At 39.3% G+C, this 14074-nt stretch overlaps 2 protein-coding genes across 2 annotated transcripts; one reads left to right on the forward strand and one right to left on the reverse strand.

Moving 5' to 3' along the window:
- Positions 1 to 596: 596 nt before the first annotated feature.
- Positions 597 to 3289, forward strand: LOC104104528 (subtilisin-like protease SBT1.4). The gene has a single exon (XM_070197855.1). The coding sequence runs from the start codon at positions 661 to 663 to the stop codon at positions 2998 to 3000; it is 2340 nt and encodes a 779-aa protein (XP_070053956.1). The 5' UTR covers positions 597 to 660; the 3' UTR covers positions 3001 to 3289.
- Positions 3290 to 3701: 412 nt separating this feature from the next.
- Positions 3702 to 11305, reverse strand: LOC104104527 (RING-box protein 1a-like). Its single transcript, XM_009612634.4, has 5 exons — positions 10848 to 11305; positions 10719 to 10769; positions 10554 to 10613; positions 4139 to 4210; positions 3702 to 4055 (listed from the first exon to the last, which is right to left on the reverse strand). Exons 1-5 carry the CDS (start codon positions 10996 to 10998, stop codon positions 4018 to 4020), a joined length of 372 nt encoding a protein of 123 aa, XP_009610929.1. The 5' UTR covers positions 10999 to 11305; the 3' UTR covers positions 3702 to 4017.
- Positions 11306 to 14074: the final 2769 nt, after the last annotated feature.

Below are 14074 nucleotides of genomic sequence, written 5' to 3' on the forward strand. Positions count from 1 at the left end.
TCTAACTTCTAAACTAATAATTTGCCAAATCCATAACCTATACACTAGCTTCGTCATTGATTCAACGTATTAGTCGGAATCTCCTCCATTCCACGTGTATTAAATTTACATATGGAGTACAAATTTTTGTTCTGTAGATCAAAATATATTATGAGTGAAGTTAGTAGCATGACAAAAAAAAGTTATTACAAAAACTTTAGTTTAAGAACATATTTTGATATTCATTATCTGCTTTTCGAACAAGGAGTAATAGGCATCATTTTCATGATTCACGAGTCACGACGCTCCAATATAATACTCCTGGCTGGCAGTAGTACGAGCAATATACTGTGAGAAAAACGTGATTTCATCTTCTCGTATAAACCTTTTTTTTTTTTTTTTTTAAAATTTATTCTGAAGTAAACACCTAACAGATATCTAAACTTTTATTTTTGCTGGACATTAATACATATCTTACCTACCCTTCCATCTCTCATTAATCTAAAGAATGGGTCCTAGTCCTACGTGGATATGCGGGAATGGCAAAAAGGGCCTAAACATGAACCAATCTCTATATACAACGTGGCCCAATAAGGCCCACACCTCTATCCTTTTTATCAAGTATTGACTATCAATATTAACAGTCGCAGAACATAGTTTCATATTGCAAACTCTTCTAAAATGGCACTTTCTTCTTCTTCTTCTTCTTCTTTTTTCTTCCTCTTAATCTTCTTCTTTCTCAACTCTTTAGCAATTTCAGTTCAATCGGACGGTTCTGAGACTTTCATAGTCCACGTGTCAAAATCTCACAAGCCCCACATCTTCACTACCCACCACCATTGGTACTCCTCCATTCTCCGATCAGTCTCTTCTTCTTCTCAATACTCCGCCAAAATCCTTTACTCTTACGATTATGCTTCCCAAGGTTTCTCCGCCCGTCTCACTTCCGGGCAGGCTGACCGGATCCGCCGCGTTCCCGGTGTAGTCTCCGTCATCCTTGACCGTGCACGCCAGCTTCACACCACTCACACACCTACCTTCTTAGGTCTCGCAGACTCATTTGGGCTTTGGCCCAATTCAGACTACGCCGATGACGTCATCGTCGGGGTCCTCGACACGGGCATTTGGCCGGAAAGGCCGAGCTTTACCGACGACGGTCTTTCTGCTGTCCCGTCCGGTTGGAAGGGCAAATGCGAAACTGGGCCAGACTTTCCTGCAACTTCATGTAATCGTAAAATCATAGGCGCTCGATTGTTCTACAAAGGCTATGAAGCTGATCGTGGAAGCCCAATTGACGAGTCTAAAGAATCAAAATCGCCACGAGATACTGAAGGACATGGGACCCACACTGCTTCAACTGCAGCTGGATCTGTTGTAGCTAACGCTAGCTTTTTTCAATACGCAAAAGGTGAAGCTAGAGGCATGGCTGTGAAAGCTCGAATAGCAGCTTATAAGATCTGTTGGAAAACAGGGTGTTTTGATTCTGATATTTTAGCTGCAATGGATCAAGCTGTTGCTGATGGAGTTCACGTGATTTCACTTTCCGTTGGTGCTGACGGTTATGCACCGGAGTATGACGTTGACTCTATTGCTATTGGAGCTTTTGGTGCTTCAGAACATGGCGTTGTTGTCTCTTGCTCTGCTGGAAATTCTGGTCCCGGTGCTTCCACGGCGGTCAACGTTGCGCCGTGGATTCTCACCGTTGCTGCTTCAACGATAGACCGGGAGTTTCCGGCTGATGTTATTTTAGGAGACGGTAGAATATTCGGTGGCGTATCCCTGTATTCCGGCGATCCGCTCGGGGATTCAAAACTACCTCTTGTTTACTCCGGCGACTGCGGGAGTCAGCTCTGTTATCCAGGAAAGCTGGATCCTTCAAAGGTCGCCGGAAAAATTGTATTATGTGATCGAGGCGGCAATGCTAGAGTAGAGAAAGGAAGTGCAGTGAAGTTAGCCGGTGGTGCAGGTATGGTCCTGGCGAATTTAGCTGACTCCGGCGAAGAACTCGTCGCCGATTCACATCTCCTCCCGGCGACGATGGTCGGCCAAAAAGCCGGTGACAAAATCAGGGATTACGTCAAATCTGATTCATCACCAACGGCAACAATAGTCTTTAAAGGAACTGTAATCGGAAAACCACCGTCTGCTCCACGTATTGCTGCATTCTCAGGCCGAGGGCCCAATTATGTAACACCGGAGATCCTTAAACCGGATGTTACTGCGCCAGGAGTGAACATTTTAGCCGGTTGGACCGGGTCCATTGGACCAACAGATTTGGAAATTGATACCAGAAGAGTGGAATTCAACATTATATCTGGTACATCCATGTCTTGTCCTCATGTAAGTGGATTAGCTGCTTTACTTAGAAAAGCTTACCCTAAATGGACCACAGCAGCCATCAAATCTGCCCTCATGACGACAGCTTACAATATAGATAACTCCGGCAAAACCTTTACGGATCTTGCGACGGGCCAAGAATCGAGTCCGTTTGTTCACGGGTCGGGTCATGTGGATCCGAACAGAGCACTGGATCCAGGTCTGGTTTATGATATTGCGACGAGGGATTACGTGGATTTTCTTTGTGCAATTGGTTATGATCCCAAAAGGATTTCACCGTTCGTGAAAGATACCTCTTCGGTGAATTGCAGTGAAAAGAGTTTAGTTAGTCCAGGGGATTTGAATTATCCGTCGTTCTCAGTTGTTTTTAGTAGTGAGAGTGTGGTGAAATACAAGCGTGTGGTTAAAAATGTTGGGAGGAATACAAATGCGGCGTATGAGGTGAAAATAAATGCGCCGGCTTCGGTGGAGGTGAAGGTGACTCCGACTAAGCTCAGTTTTAGTGAGGAAAATAAGAGTTTGTCGTATGAGATTAGTTTTAGCAGTAATGGAAGTGTAGGGTTGGAGAGAGTGAAGGGTCTTGAATCAGCATTTGGGTCAATTGAGTGGAGTGATGGAATTCACAGCGTGAGGAGTCCAATTGCAGTGCATTGGCTACTCCACTCTGCTACCGCATCTCTGTGAGCAGTGTCTGTTTCTTAGCCTGTCGGGTGATCAATTGACTATGGAACAGAAGATGATTGTGGTAAACTGCAAATCTGTGATGGGCAGAAACAAGAACAAGGCCAAGTTCAAAAAGGAAAATGAAAAATAGCGAAGGACCATCTATCTGTTGAAATAATGTTAAGAAATTGTCATCATTCTTTTCTTGCTTACGAGTATTTATCAGCCTCAAGTACATTTGAAAATGTATGTTCATCTGCTGTAACATTGTCATTTGATGGGCTTAGTACAAAATGAACTAGTTTTGGAAGACAGACAACCATAAATCATATCATCTTTGATTGGTTTGGAGTTTCTATCTTTACTACCTGATGAGCGAACCGAAAGCAAATCTCACTACTGTCAACTTGCTTCTAAAATTTCTCGGACTTTGCAGAAAAGTCGGAGTCCTGGGATTTAACTCTATATTGAAAGGTAGCTATACGCATCATCCCAGATCAAAGGCAAGACTTTCCTCTGGCTAAGCAAATTACTCCATATATTGGTGCCATTGTTAATAGTCTCACAAAACCATGGTGCCATTCTAAATTGGCTAGCTGGTGCATTGGCCTTAATGTAAAAAGTCGATGTAACTTTTGGAATACTCTGGATCTTACAGGCTCAAGCACATAAATGTAGGTATCAAACGAATGGCAAAAGATTCTGTAAACAACTTTAGAGGATCAAGAGAAAGAAAGCACAATATTAGAGTAATTGAAAGTAAAATAACATTGGCGCCAGATTTTGCTAGTGGCTCTAGTTGAAGGTTTTCCCCAAACAACATAATCAACAAGGGCAGGTTTGACTTCAGTAAGTAGAATCACACAGCATATGAGATTCAGCACCAGCTCCCTAGTAAATCCTATCAGATCGTCAAAGCAGACTCAGATATGTAAGGCAACACAGAACAAAAGGCACTGGAACAAGTATTACTAGAACAAACTACATTTAACGACATTGCAGCAGCATAATCGCCTCTCCTGCCACTTGTTGAATCCTCTAGTGACCATACTTCTGAAATTCCCACTCACTATTATCTGAAATGAGGAAAAGAGTTCCAACAATTATGATATAGTTAACAAGCTAACTAAACAGCGCAAAAGACAAGGTTGATAGCTACCTAATGGGCACACTTGACGGGTTTTGAGCCAGCGACTGATGCAGTGGAAGTGGAAGGCATGGTTACATACACCTGTGATAATATAAATCAAGATGTCTAAGCCAAAAAAATAAAGGATACGTCTAACTTAGCAACATAACTAAGAAAGAAAACACAAAACTTGGACAACAGGGTAAATGCTAAAGAAACCCACCAATTCCCCCCCCCCCCCCCCAAAATGGGGAAAGTTAAACAAATCAAATAAAATCTTATAGTCCAAAAAAGAATAACATACTAAATTCAGATGTACTCGAGTACAGTGACCTTTCAAACTCATTAAGAAGTAATTCTTCATGACAGCCATGAGGAATTAACCGAGGGACTCAAGCTCATACACAACCCATAATCATTTAGCATATATGTATTTCAAGAATTTCTACACCAAATTTATCATAATTAGTAAGATAAAATGTTTATTTTCTTTCACAAGCAATGCTGATAAACTGAAACAGAAATATTAATCAAACTTACAAGAATAAAACTAGACTGGAAAAAAAAATAATCCTTGAAATGTAGTTGGGAAGTAATGCGAAAAGCTGCATTGGCACATCTTGTCACTAAATATGAAATAAACGCGAACTAAACTTGGTAATGGAGCATTTTCACTAATTTTTCATTATTTTTTGCTTGGTTTTGCTCTTAAATTTAACCTGAACTTTTATACAGGAGTTGAAGGAATGAGAACTCATAGATCAAAATCATGATCTGGAGGCCATCATGCTCTCAATCCTTTTCCGCCTATGGAAAGAATATTTTAGAAGAAATTTCTGATTAAATCGCTGAAAAAGGAACAAAACTTGGGTGGCAAAAATTTCGCCGGAAATAGAAGGAAACATAGGAGAATAAAAGGAAGAAAATCTGCCATGGATGAAAAACAAAGCTAAATAGGTGTTGGGTTTGAAGGAAAGTAGGAGAGGAGATCGTGATTTTTAGGGAAAGAATTTGGAATAACTATTGGGTCCGAAAGAAAAGGGGTAACAGGTGTGCGGAAAGTAGATGGAGGGGAAACACTAGGGGGGCAATTGAGTTTGATAGAAAATAAAAAGTAGCGGATGTAGAAGTGGGAATTAACAAAATAGGAAAAAATAGAGGGAAGAAAAAATAAATAAAGATAGAAATAAGGAGATGAAGGGAATATAAGGTGGGAGCCTAGGAGGCCATAGGTGATGATCCTTCAGAATCCCCTTTCTTTTCTTTTTTGTTTCTTTTGTCTTTTGAAGAATTGAACCAATTTTTTGATTAATTCTTTTCTTCTACTAATTTCCTGTTAAAGATAAAACATAACCAGGGGCCTAAAATCAACTCTATAACAAAATATTATACATATAATTATGTCCTAAAAGTCCTAATGTCTAAGAAATTGTATCTTTATTTTCTCTTTCCTTCAAAGTAGACTTATATACAAGTAGTAAAATATTAAAATCTATCTGATCTATTTATACAAGCAGTAAAACAATAAAATCTATCCGATCTACTTAAATTTGAAAGGGAAAAGGCATAAGGACCCCTTGAACTAAGGCCGAACTACCAGTTACACACTTTATCTTTGAGGGGGTGCTATTATCCCCCTGAACCTTTTTTAAACGGAATAAATATACCCTTGGATGCTGAGGTGGCATGGAAAGTGTGTTCACTCTCTTGGAGGCATGTGAGAGACCAAAAGAAGTTAAATTTTGATTTCATGTGTCATTTTTAATATAGCACTTTATAATCAAGTACACTTAATTAATTAAAGTTAACTTAAATGATATATTTAAATTTTTGTTCTTTCTATTTTAGTGAAATAAAAGTCAAATTTTCTTTTTCTTTCTTTCCTTTTTGTTTCATTAAAAAAGGGATCAAATTCCCTGCCAGCAAAAATTCACCGGCAGCCACCAGAGAAACCTTCAATAGCTGCCCTCCACCTTCAAGTCACCAGTGAGCACAAAGCCATCACTGCTCCTGCACCTGCCACCTATGTTGCTCGGACTCTCCGAAAATATCGTCGGGTGCGTGTCGTATTCTCCAAAAGCAGTGTAGTTTTGGAGAATCCAACACGGGTGCAGCAGTATTTTGGAGAGTCCGCGCAACGTGGCCTGCCACCTCCCTTCCACCATTGTTTATTGATTAGCAGCCACCACAACTCCACCCGCCTGCCACCAGCCGGTCCCCATAAATCACAAGGACTCGAGCAGCAGAGCCAGGAAACACCACTGTAAACCCCATCTCGTCTCCACTCTTCCATCACTATCCACATTAGCTAACCCATCACAAATATCCACTAAACACCTCACATTTGAACTGGGTATTGTTGATTTTGATCAGACTCAAAAAGGTGTGATTGGTTTTGGAGAAAAGAAAAAAGGACGAAAGAAAGCGAAATGGAATATAAAGAAAAGAAAGAAAAACCAAAAATATAAGTTTGGTCGTCGGCGCCTTTGTGACAAACGGCTAGAAGAAAACGAAGAAAAGAAAAAATAAAGGAAAAAATGGAAAAGAATAAGAAAAATAAAAAATGAAATGTCCATATGGCATGCGCGTGTATTTCACTACATCCATACACATCTGAGTATGGCTTTTTAGGGAGGTACTTATTAAGTTTTAAAAAGGTTAAAGGGGGTAATGGGACTCCCTCAAAGATAAAGTGTGTAACTGGTAATTTGGCCTTAGTTCGGGGGGGGGGGGGGAGGGGAGGGGGGGGTGTTATGCCTTTTCCCAATTTGAAATGGAAAAATCACAATCTAGAAGAAAATTTATTTTTTAAGTGATCGAGAAAAAAGAATGAACGTGCAGGCAAGTTATTTTTTTCCCAACCAATCCTTGTCACTTTTCTAGCGATTTCATTAGTGATTTCCTCCAAAATCTTCCTCTCATCGGCTAAAGAGGGTTGTGAGGATGTTAACTTTCAGATCAAGATTTTGATCCAAGGGGTTCTCATTCCTTGAATTCCTTTATAGAAGGCCAAGTCCGGAAGAGCAAACCAAACAACACTGAAAAATAGTGAGAAAAAAAGCTACAATATTATGTTCCGCTCGAACTTCTTTTCATATTTGGTGATGAGGGGTGGCGCTACAACTAAGGGTGGCAAGTGGGCCGGTCCCGGGCCTAAACGGGCCAAGTGGGCCGGTCCAAACGGTCCCGGTCACAGGCCAGTCCAAACGGTCCTGGGCCGGTCCCAAATTAAACGGACCAAACGGTCTTTTGTAGGGACCGCCTCGAGACCGGGATCGGGACCGTTTGGTCCCGGGCTAAACGGTTCCGGCCCGCGGGCTAAATGTGCTAAGTGGGCCCAACGGAGTTTTTAAAAAAAATAAAATTAAATAGATATTAGAGACAAAAGGATGTTAAAAAAAATATCTAAAGCAATGCTTTGTAAATTTTATTATAGAATTGCGACCTAAATTTTATTTAACATCCTAAATTTTAATATTCAATATTTAATATCAAATATAGCTTATATATATATATACACTATACTATATATACATCTTATATCGAATATAACTTATATATACTATACTATACGTACATCTTATATACTATACACTTAGTATATATAACTTATATATTATACATTTAGTATATATACTATATATACATCTCATTTAGTATATATACTATACTATATATACATCTTATATATAGTATATAAGATGTATATATAGCTTATATATATACTATACTATACTATATATACATCTTATATCGATATATATATATATATATATATATATATATATATATAAACTTTTTAGTAGTAACATGAAAGGACCAAAGTATGGTACTTCTTAGCTGGTATAAATATGGAATGATAGAAGATCAAGTTTTAGCTCAACTCAGATTACAGTTTCAACTAAAACTGAGTTGAGCTAAAACTTGATCTTCTATCATTCCATATTTATACTAGCTAAAAAGTACCATACTTTGGTCATTTCATGTTACTACTAAAAAGTATATATATATCGAATATAGCTTATATATTATACACTTAGTAACAATAAAGTAAGCAATAGTAGCAATTATAAAAGGAAAATAGAGAGAGATTGTGATAGATTGATGATTTTGTAAGAAAAATGAAAGAATGAAGGGGTATTTATAGTTGAAAATAGGGAAAAAATATAATTATAAAAAGTTTGGGGTTAAAACAAAGCTGGGGAGGGGGGGTTTAAATGGCTATTTTATAAATAGCCAACGGCTATTTTTGACAGCCCAACGGCTATATTTTTTTTATTTATTTAAAATATAGCCGTTGGGACCGTTTGGCCCGCTAAGGGTCCCGGTCCCTGGCGGGCTAAATGGTCCCGGGTCTGGCGGGCCCAAAGCATAGGACCGGCCAACGAGACCAGCCCAGGCCCACTAAAACCGGGCCAAACGGTCCTGGCCCATTTGGCCCGCGGTCCCGGGCCGGCCCACTTGCCACCCTTAGCTACAACTTTGGTTTCCTTCCAGAACGCCAATCAAGGTCTATTCTTTTCTACTCTAGTTTAATTTTAATCTTGACTTCTATATTTATCTTTGGAGTTGCCGTTTGTTTGAGTCTGAAGTTTGACAACATTGCTTATGACATGTGCAAAATGGTTTCAAACTGTGTCTGAGCTCGAGCCCCTTGATGTGATTCTTCATGGCAGCAGGTAATAAAACTACTTTTCAATGAGTTTGAAATGTCACTGTACTCCAAAAATGTATATAAAGTTACGACATTATTCTTTAACCTCTAATATTTTATTTGACTGTTTAAGTGGTTTATATAAGAAGATATTATAATTGACTGCAACCAGTTTTTGTTTTGATTTTCAGCTTTTTCACAATTTTATCTTTTCTTATTGTTTTGTTTGAAATAAGAGATGAGGCTCAAGGTTTGGGTTGAATTGGAGAAAAATGTGGCTTTGCTACTGATGCTCTCTGGTTCAAAGTTCTCCTCTAGATACATGGGTTTGCTGATGGGGAGGAAACAGGGTGTGTCTGCTTGAGAAAGGGAAGAAGATAGAAGAAAAAAAGCAGAAGAAAATACACCACACAAAAACTCTCAAAGTCTCAAGCCTCGTCAGAATAAGAAGCCATTATAGAATGAGAAAGAAGACATGGAGAAAGGAGTACCAAGAAGAAAAGACAGCAAGTGTGCAGAATTAGCAGCAAAAGAAGGTGAATACATTGCAAGAGTTTCATCGGATGGCAGGACAAAGGAGGGAGAGGACAGCAATAGGGGATATACGTGTGGTCTTTGGCAATAAGAAGAAGTGCAACGCAGTAAAATATGCATGGATTAGCAGAGGCAACCCTCCTAAACATCCAGCATTCTCCACACAAAAAGCTCTCCTTGTCTCAACTCCGAGAAACCTTTCCCTCCCTTTCCTCGCTCTATGCCCAAAAGAAGAAGGGCATACCAATAATCCTAAGAAAGTAACACCTATCCACTTTTCTGATTACCTTTTATAACTCAGTCAGGTTCACTTTTGGTTAACCTTTAAAGTACTTTGAGCAAATAAAATCGTATTGAAAGAATTGGTTGTTTGGTTTTCCATTGTTAATTGAAGGTTCTCCTCAAGATAGGGGTTCAGTGATGGGCGAAAAGTGGTGTGCCTGCCTTAGAAAGAGGACATAGGAAAAAGGTAGAAAATACACCACACAAAACTCTCAAGTTGCTAGCCTCGTCAGAGTTAGCAGCCGTAACAGAAATGAGAAAGAAGTGCCAAAGGGAAAAGACAGCACATGTACGGACCTAGCAGCAGAAAAAGGTGAATACATTACAAAAGTTTCATCAGATGGAAGGATAAAGGAGGGAGAGGGCAGCAATGGAGGGATATCTGTATGGTAATTGACAAAAAGAGATGGAGAATGGGAGAAGGCAACAACAACAACAACCCAGTGTAATACCACAAGTGGGATCTAGGGAGGGTAGTGTGTACGCAAATCTTACCCCTATCTGGTGAGGCAAAGAGGCTGTTTCCGATAGACCCTCCGCTCAAAGAAAGCATGTCATGGATTTACAAACAGATAAGCTTATGATTGTGCACACCACAAACATATATGCTTACTTCGAGGATGATAACAGACACTATCACTTTGTTATTGGGTGACAGACTAGGCCAATGGATGTTGGGCTCCTTTACAACGAAATGGAAAGTAGATTATTAGGCAACAAGAATCAAGTTTGATTATAACTTATTCGCCATAAAATATACAATATGGTAATGTATATCTAAAAGTGCATACAACTAATATGTCTAGGCATAATCTCATAAGACATAACAAGCAGAAAGCTCTATCAAGATGATATAACAATGGTAGTCAAGATTTCCCGAAGTATATAATTTTCTATGGCACAGTTCAATTAGAGCGAATTATTTCACCAATCACAGTCTCAACTGTATGAAACTTAAATAAACAAATAACGTACCCCAAGCAACAGTGCACTCCTCACTCGTAGCACTAGCTTGATTAGCCTGACACTCGATGCCTGTTGACCAAAAATGTTTCAAATAAATTCGCAAGAAAAAATATAAAGTTATCCATAATTCCTTTTTTATATCCTAAAGCAAAGCAAGGATTTGAAAGCGCTCACATAGATCCATAATATGATTCCTACAAATAGCACAGTTGTCTACTACAATATCTGCATCAACAATTTCACCAAGCCACGTCAGATTCGATCAAAATTACGAAAACGAAGTAGATATGAATCAGAACGAACCCCAAGCCCAAAGAGCGACAGCGTTCCACTTTTTGATTTCAAAACGTTTAGGTTTCTTAGTGGAAGAAGAAGCAGCAGATGCTGATGAAGGTGCTGCTGCTGCAGCGTTGAATTCTTCACCAGTCGGAACCATCTCGACGTCTGTATCCATTGCCGCTGCTGAATCAAGGAATCGTAGTCCAAATTCTAGGGTTCACGATCTCACAATTTTCTTCGCCAAGTGGAATTAGTATCAATCAAACTATTCTTTCTGGAACCGCTTCTTATACTATTTTTGTGCGGTGAAGTTGGCACAGGATTGCCAATTGAACCGGTCCAAAGTTATAAAACTCCTGCTTATGCTCTCGCTTCTAAATCTAAAGTTACGCTAAGCAATTGGGTTGAACTAACACTAATATACTCAACCAACAATTGGGCCATCAAAAAGCCCATGTGTCGATTTAAAGAGAAAAATTTATATTTTTAGCCACTCTAAGAAAAAATAGTTAATAAAATATATAATTACACTTTTTGGCTAGCGACTGTAATTAATTTCGACCAGCCGACCAATTTTATATTTTGTCAATTTAGAGAAACAAATTCTAATTTTGGGCTCGAGCTTTGAGATGCCTTCATTTTTTTTGTTTTTAGAAAAAAATGATCAAATTCATCCTTGAATTATTCGAAATGGTTCAGATTTATCATTCATTAATAGCTTGGATTAGATTTACCTTTTTCACTAACAACATAAGCTTAGTCTCAAATACAGTATTTTGTATTGGATGATGCCGCATGTCCAACATGTACACGTGATGCTAAAAACTGTCATTTGAGACTAAATTTCTGTCGTTAGTCAATAAGGACAAATTTAGCTCTTTTTTGTAACGGTAAAGATAGATCTGCCGAAATTATTAACGGATAATAAATCAGTATCGTTTTGCATAATTGGAGGACAAATTTGGACGTTCTCCCTAGTTTTTAATCTTAAAATTGAAAGTAAAAAATCCTAGCTAATACGTGATGTTAAGTACTCCACGTCCTCGAGCCATATTAAATGGGCTAAACTTTATTAGTCTATGGAGCCTAACGGCCTAAAAGGAGGCCTATAAGAGGGCTTACTTTCTCCGTTCATTAATTGGTTGCGTCCGTAAATTAGAGTTGATATGCTATTGAAATTTGCACGCTTTAATTTGGAATGAATACGAAAGACTAATTAATACAACTTTTTGTCAAGTCTAGCTACCGCTAGCTATCGAAACTCAAAAAATTAGACAAAAGAGTATTGCAACTACAATATTGTATATGAAAAATACGACATGGCACGTGTTCGATTAAAGGAAGGACACGTGGAACATAAGATGAAGATGACCACCAAACATAGCTATACTTGTCACAGGAAGGAATAACGATCATAAAAAGAGTATTAAATATTTTGCGTCCGGTAACATTTAATACATGATATTTTACAGCATTAAGGATGATGGTCCGTTACAGGGAATTTAGTATTTATGTCTAATGTTACATCTTCATCAATGACCCTCATAATTGACATGAAAGAAGTGCATGATCCTAGGACTTCATTCCCCAGACTTAGCTATAAATAGAGAACTTAGTTATCATTGAACATGGGACGAATTTTCTAGCTATCTTACACTATATTCTATACAGCATTTTAATACAATTTTATTCTCTCGCTTTTGATCTTATCATTGTTGTGCCCGAAAATTCTGTTCCCGGACTCAACAGTTCTGTTGTTCCATCTACATTCTAAGGCTAAGTATTTTATATTTCATCAGTTATTTCATTATCTTTTGGATCAAATTAATTCACTTGTCTAAAAATCACGAACAAATTTAACTGTACCGTTTTACGGGTAAACGGTTTGGGGCCCACCGTGGGGCCTAGACAGCCGTGCGATTAAATTGATCCTTGCCTTTTTTACTAACGTGTTTGATTATTTTATCTTAGTAAAAATCACAAAAGAAATGGCAAATAACACTGTTAACGGCACACGCAACCCTGAAATTCAAGGGGAACACCCTCATTTCGAGGATTCAATCAATGACACTCGCAATGAGGAGAATAACGCCACACCGGTACATGACAGGCGGTACCCTCGACGGGTTCGGGAGGTAACTCTTGATGATGCCGATGAGGGTCATGTGCCAGATATAGTAAGGATCATGCAAGAGCAACATACAATCATTCTAGGCCATCTCACGCGGCAGGATCAGATTGTGACGGAACTGAAGCAGGCACTATCGGGTGTCTCAAATAATGCAAACAGGCGAGATCCAGTTTCTCCTGATGTTCCCGCGAACTAGACGACATAGAGATTTAATAATAACACTCATAGGGGAGAAGTTGGCTCCGACAGGGCTAGGGGTAGATCCGGCATCAACAACGAGAACGATCTGTTAAGTTGACTTGGGTGGCTAAAGCGTTCACCAAAGGTTTAAATTCGAGAAGTTCAGAAGCTTCCCGGAAGTTGAAGAAAAGTCTGCTCGAGTGTCAAGCGATGACTTGGGCGGATGTCCACAATCGGTACGAGTCAAAAATAAGGATCAAAGATGATCAGGTTGGCTTTCCATTGTCGACCAAAAGACGGGAGAAGAATAGCGAAAAAACGAAAGATGATATTGATACAGATAGACGAACTTCGAGAGGCCGATTTTTGCCCTACGAGCGGACATAAGGTCGTGGCAGGAGCTTCCGAACAGCAGACAAGTTCACCATTGATAGAAGGACCGATCGTGGCCTGAACAACAGATCGCTATAGGATAGAGAAATCTCGGGGGCACGAGATTCTTCTTATCCAAAGTTGTCGGAGTATAACTTCAACGTCGGCGTGGTGGAGTTGGTATCAGTCATGAGAAATATCAAAGAGGCATGATTCCTAAGACCTATGAAATATGATCCCAGCCAGAGGGATCCCAATTTATGGTGTGAATACCATGGCACTAACGACCACCGGACTGGGGACTGCCGACACTTCTGGGAAGAAGTGGCAACACTGTTAAAGAATGGTCACCTCAGAGAATTCTTGAGTGACCGAGCTAAAAACAATTATGGTCAGAACAGGCTACGCGGAAACCTCGAAAGCAGGAGAAGAACCCCCACACCAAATGACCAACATGATCTTCGGAGGAAATGAAATTAATGGGGTCACCTTTTTGGCAGTGAAGAAGACAAAAGTATCGATAAATCATAGTAAAAGGCTCCAGGAAGACGATATCACATTTATGAAC

Source organism: Nicotiana tomentosiformis, chromosome 3, assembly GCF_000390325.3.
Source record: "Nicotiana tomentosiformis chromosome 3, ASM39032v3, whole genome shotgun sequence".
Lineage (NCBI taxonomy): Eukaryota > Viridiplantae > Streptophyta > Magnoliopsida > Solanales > Solanaceae > Nicotiana > Nicotiana tomentosiformis.